The sequence below is a fragment of the Chlorocebus sabaeus genome, chromosome 9, assembly GCF_047675955.1.
Source record: "Chlorocebus sabaeus isolate Y175 chromosome 9, mChlSab1.0.hap1, whole genome shotgun sequence".
NCBI classification, from domain to species: Eukaryota; Metazoa; Chordata; class Mammalia; order Primates; family Cercopithecidae; genus Chlorocebus; species Chlorocebus sabaeus.
Window position 1 is genome coordinate 34,763,327 of NC_132912.1, and position 23,181 is coordinate 34,786,507.

At 41.5% G+C, this 23,181-nt stretch overlaps 1 protein-coding gene across 7 annotated transcripts in view; it reads left to right on the plus strand.

Moving 5' to 3' along the window:
* The window catches only part of NRP1 (neuropilin 1), a 158,049-nt gene extending 136,522 nt beyond the window's left edge, over positions 1 to 21,527 (plus strand). For 2 of the 7 annotated variants that reach the window (XM_037986506.2, XM_008002756.3), the window contains exons 12-17: positions 996 to 1,055; positions 6,278 to 6,415; positions 12,218 to 12,492; positions 12,991 to 13,087; positions 16,236 to 16,286; positions 18,658 to 21,527. In XM_037986506.2, coding sequence (XP_037842434.1) covers positions 996 to 1,055; positions 6,278 to 6,415; positions 12,218 to 12,492; positions 12,991 to 13,087; positions 16,236 to 16,286; positions 18,658 to 18,947 — 911 coding nt within the window. In that variant the 3' untranslated portion in view covers positions 18,948 to 21,527. Of the gene's footprint in view, positions 1 to 995; positions 1,067 to 6,277; positions 6,416 to 12,217; positions 12,493 to 12,990; positions 13,088 to 16,235; positions 16,287 to 18,657 lie in introns of those variants that run through there. The other 5 variants (XM_008002755.3, XM_008002757.3, XM_008002758.3 and 2 more) reach the window with 4 other exon arrangements.
* The last annotated feature ends 1,654 nt before the right edge of the window (positions 21,528 to 23,181 follow it).

Below are 23,181 nucleotides of genomic sequence, written 5' to 3' on the forward strand. Positions count from 1 at the left end.
AATCAGTGAGTGCCCATGGAGTGAAGTCCCAATTTCTGGGTGCCTTCTGGATGATTTGTAAAGAAAGGTGTTAGGATACGTTGTCTACTTGAAAATTGCAGGCTGGGCACGGTGGCTCACACGTGTAATCCTAGCTCTTTGGCAGGCTGAGGTGGACGGATCACTTGGGGTCAGGTGTTCGAGACCAGGCTGGCCAATATGGTAAAACCCTGTCTCTACTAAAAATACAAAAATTATCTGGACATGGTGCCACATGCCTGTAATCCCAGCTACTCAGGAAGCTGAGGCAGGAGACTCGCTTGAACCTGGGAGGCAGAGGTTGTAGTGAGCTGAGACTGTGCCACTGCACTCCAGCCTGGGCAACAGAGTAAGACTCCATCTCAAAGAAAGAAAGAAAGAAAGAAAGAAAGAAAGAGAGAGAGAGAGAGAGAGAGAGAAAGAGAAAGAAAGAAAGAAAGAAAGAAAGAAAGAAAGAAAGAAAGAAAGAAAGAAAGAAAGAAAGAAAGAAAATTGCTAAGAGATTAAAGTGTTCTCACCATAAAGAAAGAAAGAAAGAAAGAAAGAAAGAAAGAGAGAGAGAGAGAAAGAAAGAAAGAAAGAAAATTGCTAAGAGATTAAAGTGTTCTCACCATAAAGAAAGCCCAAAATAGGTTTATGAAGTAATGCATATGTGAACTAGCTTGATTTAGCCATTCCACTAAGTGTACCAAAATATCACATTGTATGCCATAAATATATACAACTTCTATCTGTTAATTTAGACAATTATTTTATCTGTAAATTTTTAAAAGAAGTATGTTAGGTAAAAAAATGGTTTATTTGAATTTGATATTGTGATGAACAAAATTGAAGGGAAACAATTGCTACCACTGAAATTAAAAGGATTTTTCTATGGAAAATATTTGCCTCTGATAGACATTTGTAAGTGTACATTTTTCTCCTGCATATTCGCTACCGTTCTCTTATTTTTGCATGTTGCTGTTTTTGTTTTTCAGGTGGCACCACTGTGCTGGCCACAGAAAAGCCCACGGTCATAGACAGCACCATACAATCAGGTATCAAATAAAATATGAAATGTGGCAGATTCCATGTACCTCTCTCCTCTCCACGGCTGCGCTCCTCGCTTTCAGTTTCCCTGAAAGTCCTAGAAGGAGAGATGCCACACAGCATCTGGTCTCCAAGCATGAGCCATAAATATTGCTTTCCTTTCATCCACATGTATATGCAGCAGGGAGTGAGATTTCCTTCTCCATCAGTAATTGCCAAATGGTGACAATCCCAGCTCTCCACTGAAGGAACGGAGTAACATACTTTGTTTAAACGCAGCACATCTAGGACATGGATTGTGTTTGCAAACTACAGGAGAAGGAAATCTCACAGGCAGCGCAGCCCGACTATTTATTTTCATCGCAATCCTGCAAAACCCAGACAGGCAAAGTTTGTCAGTTTTGCCTGCCATGGAGTTGGCAGTTTTACAACAGCGTTTCCAGTGGGCGTGCCATGAAACGGGGTTCAGGAAACCGCAGTTTATAATTGTGCACGGAGAGAAGCACACCCTTGGGAACAGCACCTCCTCATCCTTTTATTAATAGAAAAGCATAACGACTTTTAAAGCCCTTGGTTTGCTGTCGATCAGGGGCCAGTCACGGTTAAACGGTGGCCTTCCTCTCGCTGGCCTTTGTGTTTAGTTAGTATCCTGTAAAATTCTTCCCGGCAGACATACACGAAGGGAAACAGTCAGTATAAGTAATCAGAGGTTTTAAATACTTTAAAGTTAATCATTAGAGTAAGGTGAGCAGGTCAGTTTTCCAGCTTTCTCCCATTTCCTCTATTGAAGCCCTCTCAGCCTTGGCCTCTGCAGTCATTTATTAATGGGGCGTGTGGTGTATATCAATGTTTCCTCAACGGTATGACACTACCCAGCGAGGCAGAAAGTAGAAAGGGCCGCCCTAATTAGTATGCTTTCTTAAAGGACGCTGTCACTGTTGACCTGATTAAACTGCAAAACAAACTTCTCTTCGGTCGAACTTAACCCCCAGCTGCCCTGTAGCATGTTCAGGTTGACAAAATTCCTGCTACCACACAGCCCAGACACCCCCTACAAAACCAAGAGATGAAACAGAAGAGTCACTGCCGAAATTCAGAAAATGGTGTAGTCCTACACACATCTTAAGTTGTAAAATGTGGCTTTCAAAGACTGTGCGGGCACCTCCCATAACTGAAGGTACTCATGAGAACAGCCCTGCCTCTCCTTTTCTTTGTACCTTTCCTGTAAGTTCTCAGCCCTTGGGAAGATTTTCTGTGGATAAAGGGTAATGACCACCAGTTGGTTCTCTATGTCCTTTCTGGGATAGGGAAGAGGGGTGAGGTGAATAAATGAAGTTCTGATCACATAACAAACCTTTTAGCTGTTGTTGCAGTTTCTTCTCTTGCCAGAGAGGTAATTAAAGCCACTATGAAGTTGCCAGCTAATTTATTTCATCTCATCCCTCTTCTCCTTGACTATGAAAGGGGGTAGGGATCGTTAAAAAAAAATAGAAGTGAACAAGAGCTGTGTAGAAAATGGAAAGTTATATCAGATTCCAAATCTAGGTAATCTTCCCTGAATGTTGAAGGTCAATATTGTCAGAGCAGGAGTGGTTTTGTTAACATATTTGATTTGTGCACAATCTCAAGGTCACTTGAGGGATGGCTTCTCAGAGTGGCCAGTCGTTCCTGTCACAGAGTCTACTGTGGTCAGAGGGCAGGTGTGCAAATTACAACAGTAGGACCTATTGCTATCACCCTCTGAACAAGTTCAGTTCAAACCACACGGGTCTACTGATCTGGGTGGTCTGACCCGGTTTGAATTTCACAGTCAGTGCAGAGTCCTTTGCAAATTGACTTGCTTTCCTGTTTCTCCATTGTCTGCGTCATGAATCTGGACTCCAAGTCTCTGTTTGTGGCGAATGGACTGTCTGACCTTCCTGGAAGGAGTTCTGTTGATTGTAACGTCCTGGCTAAGTCAGTGCCCAGAATATTACACGGGGACTTGAGCATGCTTCAGCCAGGGGTCAGGTCTGACTCTGAAGAGCTGACCTAGTGGCCCAAGCCTCCTGATACTTTGATCCACACTGTTCTGCAGGATTCAGATTCTTCAAGTGTCGTCACAAGCAGCAGTCAATGAGACCTCAAAACCTTTATCATAATTCCATTTTGCCATTATAGACTCAACTCAGAGTCTTACGATTTCATCTTGCTGATTCTCATCAACATAATAAACTCCATGGGCATGTAATATGTATATACTTTTATGTAATCAGATGCCGAAAAGCTGGTTAACCCTCCACCAGCAAGTGATGGGATCCTTATATTTTTAATCCAGTTCTCTCTGGCGAGAGCTCTAACCCTCTGAGGCTCCTCCAGCATTCCTGCAGCAGCTCGGAGTATATTCATCACCTATGATTGTATGGGCCTGAGTACCTCTGCTTGTTTAGACTGAAAGACTAGTCTATGAATAAGTGAGTTAATCTGCTGTATAGAAGTTTGGAATACCAGATTTAAAAATTAAATCCTTATGCATACATGTGGTGCTAATGATCCAACTTCAGGCAAGATGGGCTTGGCAAGCACAGCTGGTACTTGCTCTCAGAGGCTATAAATTTGTTTTAAGTTCAGAATATTGTTTCCTGCTATTTTTAAGAGTCAAGAAGGGATTTAGCTGGATTACCCCCATTGAATTTAATGAGAGTTGTGTGCCCCTCCAGGGCTTGTGTAATATTTTGAAAACGTAAACGTCAGTAGTCCTATATGTTTGTTTCATTCATTCATTTGCTTTTTTTCTTTTCTTTTCTCTCTCCCTTTTTCCTTTCCTCTGTCCTTCTCTCTTTCTTTTTCCTTTCTATAAATGTTTATGGGTAGTTTGTGTGTTTGTCTTTCTAGCCAAGCTGAAAGGTCACTCCATAACCCTCCCCAACAAAAGGCATTGATTTAAAAACATATCCTTTAAGTAACCAAATTGCCACAAGTTACGTGATCAAGACAAGAGGATAAAAGGGCAGTAAAATACAAAAAGTTAGAGCAATTCACCTTGTTAAATGTATAGGATGAGGAAGGACACTGGAAGGTAAAGGCAGACTGTCATTCTCTGAAGCGAGAAGAAGTGCCTGAAACATTTTTTCAGGCAAAGTGGTTCCATGTCCTGGTCATTTCAAAAATATCCAAGTTCCTACATTTTATGATAGCATCAGAATATTAATAGCCACAATAATGGATGATGTCGTTTTCTGTTCTATAGATAATAAATGTAATGCACGAACAAGGTAAATATAGGCAGAACTGTGTGTGCTGGGGTGGCTTTCATTAGCCTGAATGTGCATGTTTTATAAAGTGTATATAAGCAGAAAAATCAATACCACACACACATTAACATGTTCCGATATTAACATTTTCTAACATGAGATTATGCAACAATACATTTCAGGGTCGTGGGCGTTGGCATCCAAGGTGGCTCAATCATTCAGTCACCGTTCAGTTGACTGTACTTCATCTACATAATTCAATCTTACTGCAGAAAAGTATGGTAAATTTTGGAGCAGGTTTCCCATGCCTTAAGAAGTCCTGTTTCATGGCTATGATAGACTAAACCTGAAATATATCTCTCCGATGACACTACAGCTGTGAAAAATATAGCCTTTTTGCACTAAATGTAAGTACTCATGTTAGACACATCACAGAGCTTACTAGTTTACTTTCCCCAACTGGCTCTGTCTAGCCTTTGGGAGGTCACAGCATCATTGGGAGAATCCAGACTGCTCCTTTTTGATAGTTCTTATGGCGAATTCCTTCCAAAATTTGACATTAGCCCTAGAAAAGGGTTCCTTACAAACTAAAAAGGCAAAGTAAACCATTCTTATCTATTCCATAAATCTTCCCATTAAAATTCCTCCTGCCATTGGGGGAGGGGCTGTGGAGACCAGGCTCAGAGCAGAAAGCGAGATACTTTGTATTAAACACGAGCAAGTTAAAGAGAAGCTCAAAAGGAGATAAGGTCTTGGCCTGACCCTAATACACCATCTAATACCAGACTTCCCTTATTGTTCATAGGGATTCTTTTGAGGCTTATTTTTAAGTTCAACGGGCCAGACGCCCTAGGCGCCTCCCTGTTTGTTTCAATGCTGCCATCTCGTGGACTGCCTACACTCAGTGATGAGCCTGGAGGCCGTTCGTCACCGGGGAAAGCAGCTGCGTCTGTGGACTTCGTTCTTTATAGGAAAGATGAAAGGAGGGGGCAGAAACCTGAGAATTTCGTCTTTAGAATTTTTTTATTGTTAGCTTATGTTTACGAAAACAACAGTCATACTTGGGATAAGTAGCGATGATTTCATTTTTCCCATACTTAAAAGTTCAGCTCCTTTCAAAAAGAGGCTGCGTAAAAAAGTCAGGCTGTGGATTTTAAAAACACCACAGTCCAACAGCACCTTGTAGGGCACACACAAGGCAAGTCACTCCCGTGAATTCATTCACGCTGTCTTTTCAGATTCCTGAGGAAGCCTTTTGAACATTAAAAAAAGAAGAAAAGTAAAGTAAAAAACGGGTAGCTACTGAAATGGGCTTTGGATTTAGATGACCTTGCATTGAGGTTTTAAGCCGGGTGAACAATTTATATGTAAATTTAGAAATTAAAAAAGCAGAAATTTATACTTAAATTAATCGACTTTATAGAAAGCATGGAAGAAAAAAAAATAATCTTAAAATGCTTAAGAGATTCTAACCCTGACATTAAAGACCTGAAGCATGAACTGGTGAGGTGGAAATAGAGAAAACCTCCCGGGTGAGGCATTTCGCCAAGTTACTTTCCACTTTTGAGGCTTCATGGGTCAATCTCTAATTAAGATTCTTTTCATTGGTGGGTATCAACTTATATGATTTATCCTCAAGAACAGAATGGCTTTCATATTAAATACTGTGGAAATGGGGAGAGTGTTGCAAATGTAATATACGAGCTTTAGAAAATAGCCTTCCTGGAAATTTTATGTAAACCCAATTTGACAGGCAGTCCATAATCCTTTTAAAGCTGGATTTTTAAAGAAATTACTAAATGTGATTTTGCAAACATTTTGACATCTCCATGCATCTTTTGGTTTCTTGGTAATCCTGGCTTTCCCAGAATTTTCAAACAGACATAAAGTTGTATAAATCGTGCTTTCCATGAATGAATGAAGGCCCTTTGTGACCCTAAATGATCAAATGTGTCTTTCTCTGTTTGTCTCTTGTTTTTACTTCCCACCCACTGAAGAGTTTCCAACATACGGTTTTAACTGTGAATTTGGCTGGGGCTCTCACAAGACCTTCTGCCACTGGGAACATGACAATCACGTGCAGCTCAAGTGGAGTGTGTTGACCAGCAAGACGGGACCCATTCAGGATCACACAGGTAGCACAGAGTTCACTTCGGCTGCATGGCTTTGCAGATTCTCTTTGATTCTGAGGCTGTGTTACTGGGAGGGCTTCTAATGTCTGTGAATTTAGGGGAGTGGGAAATACTACAGGCATTCACATGTGCCCTTATTTTCTGGAATTAACAATGTTTCTTTCCCTAGTACAAAGAAGCATAGGGCAAATCATACTAATGCCCCTTGAAGTTGGCCACTGGTTGGCCTCCTTGAAAACAGCAAATTGGGCAAGGATGTATGCATTAGCATTCGTCTTATACTTTTTTTTTTGGAAACGGAGTCTCACTGTTGTCTGGGCTGGAATGCAATGGCACTATCTCCGCCCACTGCAACCTCCGCCTCCCGGGTTCACGCAATTCTCCTGCCTCAGCCTCCCGAGTACCTGGGATTACAGGCACACACCACCACAGCCGGCTAATTTTTTGTATTTTTAGTAGAGACGGGGTTTCACCATGTTGGCCAGGCTGGTCTCGAACTCCTGACCTCATGATCCGCCAAAGTGCTGGAATTATAGGTGGGAACCGCTGCAACTGGCCTTATCTTATACTTTTTCTGAACTTCTTATTTTGGGCAATTTCAACCATATTCACAAATGGAAAAGAAATAGAATGAATTCTCTCTATGCATGACCCTGCTTCAACAATTATCAGATCATAGGAAACTTAATTTATGTCTGTCATCCCTGACTCTGAATTATTTTCAAACAAGTCCAGGCATATATTTATGTCATCTCATTTATTTTACAACTAAAGAAACAATTCACAATGCTTGCTGTCTCCACACCCTTGAAGGGGAGGTGAGGCAAGGTGGCGTGGGATTCTTATTCACTGGGGAAGGATTTAAAGTCTAGTGTATTTCCTTTGAGCAGGTAGAAACCTCACCATGCCCTAGCTCACAACCCTCCCACCACCTCCTGCCTTACTTTCCTCCTAAGATTAATTGGTGGGGGAGGAATGGGTTGGGGGACAGAAAGCTGGTAGCTTCTCCAGTGAGCTCTCTTATCTGCCCCCATCCTGCTACCCACCTAGTTATTTCACTGCTCAACTTGAGGTACAGTATAAAGGACCAGTAGGCAGGACATGGTGGCTCACACCTGTAATCCCAGCACTTTGCGGGGCCAGAGCAGGAGAATCAGTTGAGTTAGAGAGTTAGAGACCAGCCTGGGCAACACAGCAAGACACTGACATTACAAAATAAAAACTTTTTAAAAATCAACCAAGCATAAGTGTGCACGCTTGTAGTCCCAACTACTCAGAGTCTGTTGTAGGACTTTGAGCCTAGGAGTTCGAGGCTGCAGTGACCTATGATCGCACCATTGCACTCCAGCCTGGGTGACAGAACTGGAACCTGTCTCTAAACAGAAAAAAATAAAAATTAAAAATAAAGAAATAAGTAACCAGCCATGTCTGGCCCAACACACACACACACACACAAATACACACACGTATACACACTCACAGTAAACACCCAATCCACGAACTTCTGCACCCACTCGGAAATACTTACAGAGCACTGCTTGCTCAGGTAGTGGCTTCCCAAAAGGTAATCCTGGGGGCATTTACTGATGCTAGGAAATCTCATTACATTCTCCCCATCTTGGCTCTTTGGGTGAGTGAGTCAGTGGACTGATGGCTGGGCCAAGGGTACTTCATGCCTTTCCCATTTTGTGGTTCACTTTTCTCCCAGTGAATATAACCATTAAATAGGTTGAATAGGCCTCCTTCTACCACGGTTACCTCCTTGCCTAATGAGAATGACAAGGAAATTGGATAAAATTGGACTCCTTCAAATCTGAGACACTTTCAATTGAATCTTAAGACAGGCAGTTTTAGAAAACTTAAAATACTTTGACTGTAAATGGCACTGTACATATAAATGGCATCAAATTAACTAAATGCAATTAGCCAAAATGAAGGCAGTAATGGTGGAAAAATTGATGCAAAGTGAAGCAAAATGGCTCAGTAGGATCTGACATTCAAAGGAGGTTAAAAGCTATGTTAGCCAGAGACAAAAGCTAAAAGGCTTGCAGAAGTAAAGTGCTAATTGAGAAAATGAAGACAGAGTTCCTGACCCAGAACTGTGATAAAACCCTTGAAAGGGAAAATATCAGTGCTTTATGTGTTAGAGTATCAGAGAAGGAGGGCTTGTCTTAGATTAACAGCTGAGAAGTGTGATTCCTTCAGAAGGGTTGGACTCTTTTGTTCTCTCAGCCACCCAGATTTACTTGGCAGTTGTGCCAGGTCAGCTCCGACTAGAAAGAACCCCTGCAGCTCTAGAAACACAATCTTTTGTGCAGAGAGATGGGTGAGCCCAGCATCTGAAAGGCAGGAACTACTTGTTAACAGGGAAAAGATCTAGATGAAAAGAGCCCTCCACGAAGCTCCCGCGCGTAGACTGACATTAGAGAGTAGATGGTGCTTTTTTTACAATATTATTTGGTGAAACTTTGCAAACCAGAGATTGGGTTGTTTAAAAAGAAAATGAACACTAGCTAGGTAAAATACCCTGCTGCTTAATTTTGAACATATTGAAAGGCATCCCATTTGCTTGGTTTTCTGCATTTGACCTCTAAGAATGGAACTAGGTACCTCCTTTCAGAGGATTCCTGAAGTCTGGCATCTCTCCCTGGTTCACTGAACAAGTGGTATTTGAGAAGCTCTGTTACAGGGCAGACGCTGTCTTGGGCACTGGAAATACATGTGTAAAGGAAGACGTCCCTACATCTGAGGAACTCACAGTCTGATCATGGTTGGGAAGTGACCACAGTGCAGTTCAGTGAGGACTTCTAATGGCAGAGGCCAGTGACAACGGACCATGTAAAAGATGATGGAAGAGGGGTCAGGGAAAGCAGCCGTGTCCAGACACCAGCTGGGCTGGGCTTATTTTACTGGCTTGTGTTTGGTATGCTTTGCACAGGTTTTTGCATGGGAAGTAGGTAGAAGTAGAGTATGCATCACTTTGGGAGCTACCTCCTTGCCTAATGAGATTGACAAGGAAATTGATGAAATTGGATTCCTTCCATTTTCACTGAGTAGAGCAGAAGTTTGTGGTTTGGATGTTTATTGTGAGTGTGTGTGTGCGCATGTGCATGTGCGTGTGTATGTGTGTGTTTTGGGCAGGGCACTGCTGGTTCTTTATACCATACCTTAAGTTGGTGATGCAGTGACCAGGAGGAAAACAGGATGGAGGCAGATAAAAGGTCCATTGGAGGGGCTGCCAGCTCCTTCTTTGTGAAGAAGTGTGGATAGGCTGCAGGCAGTGAGCAGCCCCTGAAGAATTCTAAGCAGAGGAGCAACACAAGCACATCTTATTTATTTATTTGTTTGTTTATTTATTTATTTATTTATTTAAGACAGAGTCTCTGTTGCCTAGGCTGGAGTGCAGTGGTGTGATCTTGGCTCACTGCAACCTCCACCTCCCAGGTTCTAGCGATTCTCCTGTCTCAGCCTCCCAAGTAGCCGTACTCCCAGCTACTTAGGACTACAGCTATGTAGGAGCTACTACAGATGCCCACCACCATGCGTGGTTAATTTTTGCATTTTTGGTAAAGACATGGTTTCGTCATGTTGGCCAGGCTGGTCTCGAACTCCTAACCTCAGGTGATCCAGCCACCTCGGCCTCCCAAAGTACTGGGATTACAGGCGTGGGCCACCGCACCCGGCCACACAAGCATATTTAAAGACTACAGTGTGAGAGGGCAGGGACCATAAGAATTTCCTTAGACAGAGGATTCTTGAAATCTGGCTTCTCTCCCAGTGCACTGAACAGGCATCATTTGAGAAGCCCTGTTACCTGGCAGATGCTGTGTTGGGCACTGGAAATACAGGTATGAAGGAGGGGGTCCCTGTGCTTGAGGAACTCTCTGTCTGGTTGTGGGTAGGAAGTGATCATGGTGCAGTTGAGTGAGGATGTCCAATGGGAGAGCATCCCTCTACCTACGTCCACTTCTCTCCTTCTTTCTAACACCCATTCTCTGACTGGCCTCAATAAACTTCGAGCAGTGAGCTCAATAAGTGGGATTAAGACATGGCAGCAGCATTGCCAATTTCAGTCTTTTTTCCATAAGATTGGGGGGACAGAGGCACAATGGGTGTATTTTTTTCCCATCTTGGTGGATTCGTCACAGTGAAATGGCACCATCCCACACACAGGTGATCACATCTTGATAAATTAGTGGGCAAAACAAATCCTAAGCGTGAATGGATCAGCTCAGTCACAGAGGACACCCTGCAAGGTCAGAGAGCGAGAGGGACATTCATCCTGTAGTATCAAACCTACTAGAGTGGCTAGAGTTGCCACTTGTGAACACCCTTCCCTTATGATTCCACCCACTGGTTTGAAGAAGGGTGGGCTCTCACATAAGCAGCCAGGTAAGGAAAGGAAACTGCCCGCGAACACATCCACGTCCACCTGGACACTGTTGACACAGGCGAGCAGAGAGGAGTATGTGCCCACGGGTGCACAGTGAGAAAGCACCTTGCAAACACACAAGCCTCTTGGGCAACAAACACAACCTCCTGCTGCCCACTGAGGCCCGAGCAGCAGATTCACACTTAATCAGGTGAGGTGTTAGAGAAGATGATTTCTATTTGCAAAGCCAACAGTGAAACATGGGTTGTGTGTTTAGACCAGGTGGTGGCAGGAGGAAATGTTCCCAGTGGGGGTCATTAAAAGTGAAGCCAAGAGAAAGTCCTCGCAGTTCAGCAGTGTCTATGTTGCCAAAATGGCACGTTCTAATGAACCTCAACAAGGCAACCTTCCTCTCCTTGAGCCAGAAGCCCACCTCAAATAGGAGCAGGGCTCACAGGAGAGATGCAAGCTCTCAGGTGTGTTTAAGGAATTCAAAAACCGTGAAAACAAACTATGGGAAAAATAATCTGAACTTGAAAAAGTTTTTTTAAGAGATTATTACATTATTAGGAAAAACTATAGGTTTATGATTATCAAGGAGTCATAGTGACAGAAGTTTCATTAATCAGAATTCCTGCTGCTCAAATGATAAATAAAAATACATCTCAATGATTTCATTTAATGCATGTGTTCACATGGATGCTGCTGTGCGATCTTAAAGTTGCATGAAAACAGGGTTTCTTAGGCCCAGTGTGGTGAATCATGCCTGTCATCCCAGCATTTTGGGAGGCCAGTGTGGGAGGATTGCTTGAGGCCAGGAGTTTGAGACTAGCCTGGGCAACACAGAAAGACTCTATCTCTACTTAAAAAAAAAAAAAAATTAATCTTTTTAAGAACTAGCTGAGCATGGTGGCGTGGGCCCATAGTCATAGCTACTCAGAATGCTGAGGCAGGATGATCACTTGAACCAAGGAGTTTGAGGCTGCAGTGAGCTATGATCGCACCACTGCATCCCAACCTGGGCAACAGGAGTGTCTAAACATAACAAATAAATAAATAAATAAGGTTTCTTCTTAAAGAGCCAGGCATTTTCAGTCCAGGCTATGCACAGACTTTGCTTTCAGTTTGCTTGTGATGGTGCAAATGCCAGCTTGAGCCATAGCCTGTGTCCATATGAAAATGTATTCCATTATAAGTAGTATCCTAATTAGTGCCATTCAGCCTTCCCCTAGTCAAATGTCCATTTTGCAGGAGCTGAGAGCAGGGCCTCAGGTGCCCATGAGGTCCCCAAGTATGCACACTTCTCCCTTTCCACTACATATTTGAGTTCTTGGCACTCAGCGCAGGAAGCTTTTGATTAGTGAGACTTGAAATAAGAGAGATAAAAGTGTGGTAATCCTGGCCACTCTCCCTAACACAGTTCTTTGTCACAGCAGGAGATGGCAACTTCATCTATTCCCAAGCTGATGAAAATCAGAAGGGCAAAGTGGCTCGCCTGGTGAGCCCTGTGGTTTATTCCCAGAACTCTGCCCACTGCATGACCTTCTGGTATCACATGTCTGGGTCCCACGTCGGCACACTCAGGGTCAAACTGCACTACCAGAAGCCAGAGGAGTACGATCAGCTGGTCTGGATGGCCATTGGACACCAAGGTGACCACTGGAAGGAAGGGCGTGTCTTGCTCCACAAGTCTCTGAAACTTTATCAGGTATGACCTCTTCCCAAGGCTGGGGGGGGAGGGCAGTGGCTGCAGGAATACTGAGACGATATTGTTGGAGGTTGTGCAAATGAGATGCGGGAATTATTCTGAAATTATTTCCAGTGTTTCCTAACCCTGAGATATTGCTGCAATGATAACCACCTTCATAGCAGATTTCACAGTCTCCTATATTGCAGGAATAGAACCAATTTGCTGAGAAAGAATACAAAGGACTTCCATGTCATCTATTTCTGGGCTTTCACAATGTATCATTCCTTTTGTTTGCTGCTTTCTCCCATTTTAAAGTTTGTATTATAAAAAGAGACTGTGAGGAGAAGGTGCATGCCATCACCAGGCAGCTAATGTGGATTGATGAGTGAACTGTATGCTTACACTGAATCTGATGAATTTAATTTATGTGTCATAGCGGGAGCTGAACAAGCATTTGTAAACTCTGCCACGTAAGATGAGCATTTCAGTACTGTGAAAATGATCTTATTTTGTTAGGTGATTTTCGAGGGCGAAATCGGAAAAGGAAACCTTGGTGGGATTGCTGTGGATGACATTAGTATCAATAACCACATTTCACAAGAAGATTGTGCAAGTAAGTATGAGCTGCTGTAGAAACCAATGGAGTTCTTGCCCAGGGCAAGACTCTTGCCAAAGTGGTGGTCTTTGTTTTGCCCATTTCTACTTAGAATTTCCGTGTGGCCTCTCGGCACATCATAGGAAATGCATATTCTGGTGCAACAGGGCATAAAATCAGCCCAATTTACCTGTGGCTGTCCCATCACCTACCCTAGGTCCTTCATAATGTCTGCTTGATACCTACAAAACTCCACAAATAATGCAGAATCCAAAGTTTATAGCTAAGAAGACCCAGCTTACAAGCTGTATATACCATACCGAAACATTTTGACGAGCAGCGGAAAGTCAAACATTGGATAATTCCAAATATCTGAGTGTACAAACAAAACAGCAAGCCTCTGAAAACTTTGATCAGGACGAGTTTAATTAAGAATACATTGTTAATGAACCATAGAAGCCATAATTCTTTGCTTTATTACAAATAAGTAGATGCTTCTGACTTTTAAAATAGCTGAAATGGCTTAAAAGACTTAAATGAAATTCAGAAACTTGGCCTAATATTTCAGAGTTGGTCTTTATGGTTCTTGTACGAGGTGGATGTAAGACATAGAAAACCAATTCATATTCCCTAGTTCTTGATATATAATTACAAATAGCATCACTAATGGCAGTGTAATAGCATGGTAATTAGTCTTAAGCTCCATTTGCTACATTGAAACTTTTGTTATACATCATTATATAATACAATGTTAATTATAACAAAATGGGATAAGCCTATTGGGCAAATTTAAGACAAAGGAGGTCTGTTGGCTGTAATGGGGATTTTGGTCATTTCAGCAACTTACAAAGCTTTTATTATATAATATATTGGATATATATAATCCCTAAAGTGGCAATAATTTGATAGGATCCATTGAAGAAATTGGGCCAAAAAAAAAAGGAGCAATGAAGAAAGGCTTGCTTCTTCATACATTAAAGGGAATCTGCTTCGTGCCACCCTACTTAGCAAATCTTCACAAGAATGATAAGGCTTAATAGTTTAGCTGCAACTCCTTTACAAGTTACCCACATCCATATCTACACTGCTGTAAAAATGTGTGTTTCATGTAGTAACACAAAGTCTGTGATATCTTCACTTCTCCATTCCAAAGTGAGAATGATGATGGTGATGTTTTGGGATGTGAGAGCAAACTCCACAGACTAAAACAAATAAACGAAATTCAATTCAGTTCAACAAGTTCTGACTACATACCATATGCAAAGCAGCATGCGGATGCTCCAGTGAAAGTACGTGGCTGAGCCAGGCGCAGTGGCTCACGCCTGTCATCCCAACGCTTTGGGAGGCCGAGGTGGGAGGATCATTTGGGGCCAGGAGTTTAGGACCAGCCTGGCCAACATGGCAACACCCCATCTCTACTAAAAAATACAAAAATTAGCTGGGCGTGGTGGCACGCACCTGTAGTAATCCCAGCTACTTGGGAGGCTGAGGCAGGAGAACTGCTTGAACCCAGGAGGCAGAAGTGCAGTGAGCCAAGATCATGCCAGTGCACTCCAGCCTAGGTGACAGAGCAAGACCCCATTTCAAAAAAAGAAGGGGAGAGAAAAGGAAGGAAGGAAGGAAGGAAGGAAGGAAGGAAGGAAGGAAGGAAGGAAGGAAGGAAGGAAGGAAGGGAGGGAGGGAGGAAGGGGAGAAGGAGAAAAGGAAAGAAAGAAAAGAAAGAGAGAGAGAAAGCAAGAAAGAAAAGAAAGAAAGAAAAAGAAAGAAAGAAGAAAGAAAGAAAGAAAGAGAGAGAAAGAAAGAAAGAAAGAGAGAGAGAGAGAGAAAGAAAGAAAGAAAGAGAAGGAAGGAAGGAAGGAAGGAAGGAAGGAAGGAAGGAAGGAAGGAAGGAAGGAAGGAAGGAAGGAAGGAAGGAAGGAAGGAAGGAAGGAAGGAAAGACAGGACACAGCTGAGATATCTATGGTACTTTTTCTTTTCTTGTAATTTGTCCATTTAGCTGTAGTTGCTGCCAGGCATTGTAGTGGGAAAGTCACAACTAGAGCTCCATTAAACCACTTTATTTGTTTATGTTGCTACCAATAAAAATATGTGTAAGAAAATTGTACAATGATTCATCAAATATGCATCCTTGAACATCTGGGTGTGAATACTATGAGATTATCAACTATTTATTAATCTTTCATTCATTCATACATACAACAAATATCTATTAAAGCACCTATGATGTGCTAGACACTATTGTAAATGCTGGAATATAGCAGTGGACAAAGCACTCAAAAATTCCTGCTGTGTACTTAGTACCACAGGGATACCAAAACTTTACTTCTTCGATAGCTATTTTATGTATTTATCTATTTTTGTAATACACAGGACACAGTCTCTTCCCTCAAAGAGTTGACATCCTATTCGAGAAGCAAAACTAACACACACCAAATTTAGGAAGCAGTTTTCTGCAAACTATAGGATGGTCGCCGTATGTACAAATCTACTTCAGTAGAACCTATGTTCACCGGATTTTTCTTCCACATTTCAGATGCCAAAACCATGTCTCTTCCCCCTTCTCTCCTTTTTTTTAAAAAAATTTGTTGTTGTTGTTGTTTTTGCTTTTTTGAGACAGGGTCTCGCTTCCTCACACAGGGTGGAGTGCAGTGGCACCATCATGGCTCACTGTAAACTCCATCTCCTGGGCGCAAGCTCCCCTTCCACCTCAGCCTCCTAAGTAGCTGGGAAGCTAATTTTTTTATTTTTGTAGAGGTCTCACTATGTTGCCCAGGCTGGTCCTAAACTCCTAGCCTAAAGTTCTCCTGCCTTGGCCTACCTAAGTGCTGGGATTATAGGCATGAGCCAGCACACCCAGCCCACCCTTGTCTCCTAAAACAACAGACTCTGCTAGCAGCAGTGCTGCCTGGATTTAGATATGGCACCTTAAAGGCAGTGTTGTGACGTCACATCAACAATTTCCTGGTCATTTATTGATCTATTTGGTGGGTTCTGGTTGAACTAAAAAATCCAAAAGGAGCCCAGTAGAGACGTGTGTGTGTGTGTGTGTGTGTGTGTGTGTGTGTCTGTGTGTCTGTGTGTATGTACCTAAAGGTTTGTGTAGTTTGGTGAATTATATTTTGTTGGCAGTTCAAATATCTCTTTCAATTTTGTTTGACTTGTCAGAACCAGCAGACCTGGATAAAAAGAACCCAGAAATTAAAATTGATGAAACAGGTAAATTTGTCTTGCTGACCAACTTTTTAAAAAAATTTTTACTATGGCTTTCATTGTGTTTATGAAGCAACTTTGTGGAACTCTAATACACCGGAATGTCAAAAAGTTCAAATGAAAAACATCTATGCCCATGGCCCTGGGTTGGTGCTGTGGGTCGGATTGTGCCCACAGAGTACCCACTTCCAAGCTGCCCGTAAGACTTGGGGAGCCTCGGTGACGGTTCCTGCTTGTACATACTTGGTTGAGCCTGGGAAGTGTGCTCACCCTGGCCCTTCCTTGCCCAGTCTAGAGGTGGAACATAAAGGATAATCAGCTCAAACACACTGAGTTTATCACTACAAAGACAGAAAACTAGTGAAGACTATTTCCATACACGGTTATATGAAACCAACCAAAATTATTGTCTCTAGTTGATATCCAACTAGGATCTTTAAGAGACCAGAGCCCAATTTCTGAGATAATCCATTGTGTTTGATTCATCTTTTCCCATCTTCCTCTACTGGAACCTTGGTTTTGTGATGATGATGATGATGATAAGAAGGATTTATTGAAGAGCTAGTATGTGCTGAGCACTTTACGTACCTGATCTTTTTCTTTTCTTTTCTTTTTTTCTTGAGACAGAGTCTGTCTCTGTCACCCAGGCTTGGAGTGCAGTGGTGTGATCTCAGCTCACTGCAGCCTCCACCTTTCAGGTTCAAGCAATTTTTCCTACCTCAACCTTCCAAGCAGACTACAGGCCCACACCACCATGCCCAACTTATTTTTGTGTCTTTTCTAAGATGGATTTTGACCATGTTGCCCAGGCTGGTCTCGAATTCCTTAGTTTAAGCGATTCCCTGACCTCAGCCTCCCAAAGTACTGGGATTACAGGCATGAGCCACTGCACCCATCCTACATACCTTACCTTATTTAATCTTCACAGCAGCTCTAGGGGTTGTATTTATCCCCATTCTACAGATAGTGAGACTGAAACTTAAGTAGCATAGATAATTGGGTGGCAGCCTCACACTTTAGCCTGATGAACTATAAATGTGTGTTTTTGTTGAACGCTGCTTGGTGATCAAATGCAAGACCTTTGATCAGAGTTAGGCCTTGCCTGATATAACTCTATTCCTAGAAGTTTCCACATCTCCCAGCCAGCATTGTGGGCTGTTGGACACTTGCCCCAGCATCACTGACAGCTGCTGTGGGTAGTGCTACACCCTGATCATCAATGCACATCAGCATGTGTTGCCGTTAGAGATGGGATCCTACTCTATGTCCAGTCGTGGACTTCACAGAGACAAATAAATATGGCACCATGCTGTTAGTAATACGAACACATTACCAAGTCCACACAGAGATATAAACTTTATTAGAGGTTGTTTCAAAACAATATTTCATCAAGGGAGAGAATATTAATATGTCCCAAGGCTTGTTTTCTCTTGGTTAGGGACTTGCATCTCATATTTTTAGTTTTCTTTGATTGGAATCTTTGTTGATCAGAACACCATTAAGTAAACCCCAGGCACATTGTGTGTTAACATTTTTATCCCGTTTCTAGTACCAGGTAATTAGGCTGAAAGCTGCCATGTTAACAATTTCTCCCATTCCACTCTAAAGAAAACAAGTCCCCAGTGACTGAGCTGCAGAGCAGTGCAACTGTCTCCGGTTAAACTACCAGGGCTGCAAAGATGCTGATTATTAGTAAATGTCTTCCATTCGGCATGACAGACACCGTTTTCTCGATTTGAGCCACACTCTGTTTACATGTCAGCAGCAAGCATTCTCTTGTTCTAAAAAAATCCCTCCTTCTTTACTGAAACTACTGTAGACTTTGGGCAAAATTTGTTTGACTTGAAGATTTCCCATATGGGAGAACAAACACATGCACAAACCATGCCAGATCCTGGAAGCAGCACCACGTAGAAGGGCGGCCATGAAGGTTTTTCTCGTGCCTGTTTTGGGATTAGGTACACGCACTGGGAATGGTAAAATCCCCTTGCTAGACTAATGTGTGACTAAGCATTTTGCAAAACTTAATGACCACATATCTAGCCAAGGACTGTAAACACAGATTACAATCTAGGACAGATGGGGCAGCATGAAATCTGAATTAGATGAGCATGGAACCTCCCAGTTTATCCAGAACAGGTTGTTTCCACGTGCTAAGCAGTCTGGCAGAAGCCCCAGCACCCACTCCCCACTACCACCTCCCACTCCCCACTACCACCTCCCACACTTCTATTCCCAACAATGAGTCAGGGAATAGAAGTGACAGGCAAAACTGGGGTGTGCAATTTGCTCCTGTTTCGTTTCTTTCTATTTTTCTGTCTGCCTTCATCTGGTCCGTTGGCAGTGCTCACGGAGACAATATTGTTATTTTCCATAGGGAGCACACCAGGATATGAAGGTGAAGGAGAAGGTGACAAGAACATCTCCAGGAAGCCAGGCAATGTGTTGAAGACCTTAGACCCCATCCTCATCACCATCATAGCCATGAGCGCCCTGGGGGTCCTCCTGGGGGCTGTGTGTGGGGTTGTGCTGTACTGTGCCTGTTGGCATAATGGGATGTCAGAAAGAAACTTGTCTGCCCTGGAGAACTATAACTTTGAACTTGTGGATGGTGTGAAGTTGAAAAAAGACAAACTGAATACACAGAGTACTTATTCGGAGGCATGAAGGCGGACAGTGATGAAAAGACAGTCAGAGGACAGAAGTGGAAGGACGGGAGTGAGCTGGGGAGCTATTGATCTTTCACTATACAGGCTGGGAAGTGTGTTGATGACCACTGAGCCAGGCTTTTCTCAGGAGCTTCAATGAGTATGGCCGACAGACATGGACAAGGAGCTGTGTTCACCATCGGACTCATGTACAGTCAGCTTTTTTCCTGTTGGTTTCATTTGAATAATCAGATGCTGGTGTTGAGACCAAGTATGGTTGACTTAATCATTCATTTCGACCCCTCCTGCCCCCCCAGCCTCCTCTCCCTTTTATGGATTCTTTTTGGAAACTGTGCGAAATCCAAGATGCTGGCACCAAGCGTATTCCGTGTGGCCCTTTGGATGGACATGCTACCTGAAACCCAGTGCCCAGAATATACTAGAATCACCGCGTATCAGTGGACTCCTGAAGTTGTACTTGTGTATAATTGCCCGCGTCGTGCATAGGCAAAGAAGGATTAGGCTGTTTTCTTTTTAAAGTACTGTAGCCTCAGTACCAGTATAGTGCATCAGCCCTGTTTACGAAGCAATACTGTCCGATTTTCTTGCTGTTTTTCCAGTGTTGTACTAAACCTCGTGCTTGTGAACTCCATACAGAAAACAGTGCCATCCCTGAACACGGCTGGCCACTGGGTGTACTGCTGACAACTGCAACAACAAAAACACAAATCCTTGGCACTGGCTAGTCTATGTCCTCTCAAGTGCCTTTTTGTTTGTACTGGTTCATTGTGTTACATTAACGACCCACTCTCTTTCTTGCTGGTGAAAGCCCTACTCTTTAATCAAACCGTGGTGGCCCACTGACTAAGAAGAAAGTTTATTTTCGTGTGAGACGTCAGCCCCTCCGGGCAGGCAAGGGCTCTGAAGATTTGGCAACGTGGCTTAATTGTTCTGCTTTTTCTGTAGTTCAATTTCATGTCTCTTGACCCTTTTGTATAAAGCTGCAATATTCTCTCTTGTTGTTCTTTCATATGGAATGTATTTTCAAATGTAAACTCTTTTCTCTTTCTCTCTCCTATCTCTCTGTCTTTTTTTCTCTCTTAAAATTGGAGGATTTGCCGTTGTCCAGAAAAGAAACTTGCAGCTTTAACCTGCTGGGAATGGCAAACGATTTTACTAGACTTTATGTTTAAAAATAAATAAATAAGGGAAATTCCTAACTTTGCCCTCCAAAGTCTAACTTTGGTTTTCTTGTTAACTGGTTAAAGTGACAGTATCTTTTTTCCTTATCTATTCTGTTCAAAACGACCTCTGATAGAAATGTTGGCATTTAGTAGAAATAGTGGTAAGTTGAGGAAAGAAATAATACAAATTGGCTTTCAAGTGAGACCCAAAGGAAGAACTGGATAAAATCTTCCAAATATCCAAAAGCATGAGATTTTTCTATCCAAATATGCAAAAATGACCCAAGAGAACCTTCTTGTTTTGCTTCTGAGTCAGACAAGGGAATTGGAAGGAATAACAGTTAATTTAAGAATTAAACTATAAATCCTGATGCCTGGGCGTCAAGTATTTTAAGATAAGAGGGGGGAAAACATAAAGTCAAAACAAATGGTTTACAAAGTTCATAACAGCAACCTTGAAAAAATAAACTTAAATGAATGCTTCTAGAAATTTCCAGCAGCTTGCAAAAAATAAGCCTGCCTTAGGGCTGGCAATACCTAAGCCTCTAACAGCACAGGGAAGCAAATATCTTACCAGGCAGCCTATGAATTAACCCAAAGAAGCTTTGGTGGTTTTTGGTGCATTTTTATCATGCCATGTTGGACATGAGATTTTTTAGATCTTCCTCCCTTCCCGCTTTGCTAGACGTCTCACTCAAAGACATTTGTTGGGAGTCACATTTGCATCATAGATGAGACAGTCCATTCATCTTAGTTAAATTGAATTGAGAATGCCTTTTGTTTCCAGGAAAGTATTGATCACCATGAAAGAAGAATAGTTTTTTGTCCCCAGAGGCATTCATTTAGTTGATATAATCCTACCAGAAGGAAAGCACTAAGAAAGACTTGTTTTTTGCTTTTAAAGGCAACAGACTTAAAGTTGTCCTCAGCCAAGGAAAAATGATACTGCAACTTTAAAATTTAAAGTATCTTGCACTGATAAATATATTTAAAAATTATATGTTTATAAAGTTATTAATTTGTAAAGGCAGTGTTACAAAATGTTCAGTTTATATTGTTTTAGATTGTTTTGTAATTTTTAAAGGTGTAAAATAACATATTTTTTCTTTATGGAAATCTATAAAACTTTCTGTAGTAAAATGTTTTCATTTTACTGGTATATTATTGCTTCATGTTTTGTACCATCATAAGATTTTGTGCAGATTTTTTTTACAGAAATTATTATTTTCTATGACAATATGACACTTGTAAATTGTTGTTTCAAAATGAACAGCGAAGCCTTAACTTTAAATGACATTTGTATTCTCAGACACTGAGTAGCATAAAAACCACATAGAACTGAACTGTAACTTAAATTCCAAACTATGACTACTACATTCCAAAGAAACAGTTGAATTAAACATTTTCATAAAATATCCCACACCTGATGGCTTTTATTATATTAGCACTGTTCTAGTTAAAGAAGTTGGTGACATGCCACCATCCAATAACTTTCAAGATTTTTTAAAGTTCTCTTTTTTAAAATATTCTGATAAGGAGAGAAGATTAAGAAGACATTTTCCGAAAGTAGAATCTCAACTCAAATTGGACCCCGTCATGATAAGGAGTACAGAATTTGACGTTAGGAATGGAAATATTTAAATCCTAAATTGTGTGTCAAATGTTCTATATTTCATTTGGTAAAGTTTCTTTTATCATATTCACTCATAACTTGGTAAGTTTTGTTCTTGTAGAAAATAGTAATGAGTCTGGCAGTATTTATTCATGCACCCATGCTACATTTAGGTAATGGGAAAAGTTGGGTAGAACATTACAACTGGCTGTTTGGTAATTCTTAGGAAAGTTTTTATTCCATCTGGAACCAGAATAATAGGAAAAATAATAACAACAACAAAGACAACAGAAGTGTCCAGTTAAAGGGGCCCTTTTTACAACAAAACTGGCCTAGCTTAATTTCTGTTACTCACAGACCAATAAGTCTTTCTCCACTACCATCCTCTGACTGTAGGAAAACTAATTCCTGGAAGCACAGGAACTCCCTGAGGAGTGGGCTGCTTTGGACAGCCAGGCTCCATCAATCAATATTTCCTTCACTTCCTGCTCTTCTCTGGATGCTTATGCCTTTTTGCATTTTCCAAGATTAACCAAGAATAGAAAATTTTCCCTAATGCATGGGTTTTTAGATCTCTCTACTCACAGAAAAGAGTCAGAGAGAATCACTTTACTAAAGTTACATTCTACCTAAATTCATGGATGTTTCCAGAAAAATATGATGACTTCCAAGGAGTCTATTAGAATTAATCTACACATACTTTCTGAAAAATGCTAAGGGCCATGCACTAATATTATCTCTGTTTTATTGTTTGAGAAGAACTTCAACATGAATACTTTTCACTCTTATCCCTAGTTAAAGGCTAAGCTAGGCTTTTCATACTAGATTTAACAAGCTAAATCGCTGTATAATACTTCCCAGATTCAGGACTGAAACATTTAACTTAAAGCATAAAAATGATTTACTGTTCTGTCTCCTTTCTTCCCTCATAACTTATTAATTGCCACTTGGGCTGAATTGCACTGTATTTTTATGCAAATCAAATCAGCATTCCATAATGCTTCTGCTTCCCAATGGTAATTATAACTGTGTTGCATTAAAAAATAGCTTTGCCAAGAATTAGCTCTATTTTCCTAAACTATATCCACTAAGGGATCTTAAGCAGAATTTCAAGTTGGGGATTGAGAAACCTAGATGAAGGGACTGTCACACTGAGTAGAATTTAGCACCAAGAAGCATGGAAGACAATGATGAGAACTGACTTTTTCTCCACAATGTTCCAAAGAAACATTGAAAGATGATTCAGAGGAGAACATCACATTATCACATGCATGCCAGAAAGGTCCTAGGAGCTGATCCCATCATTTTAGGAGAGAAAGAGTATGGGGATTGTCTATGGTGATGGCATCATACTGCTATTTGTTGAAACTCTAGCTGTTTTCACAGCTGCTTTGTGAAAGGTAAGTAAGGTAAGTTTTGTAATTATTCATTCTACTTTATAAATGGGGAATCCAAAG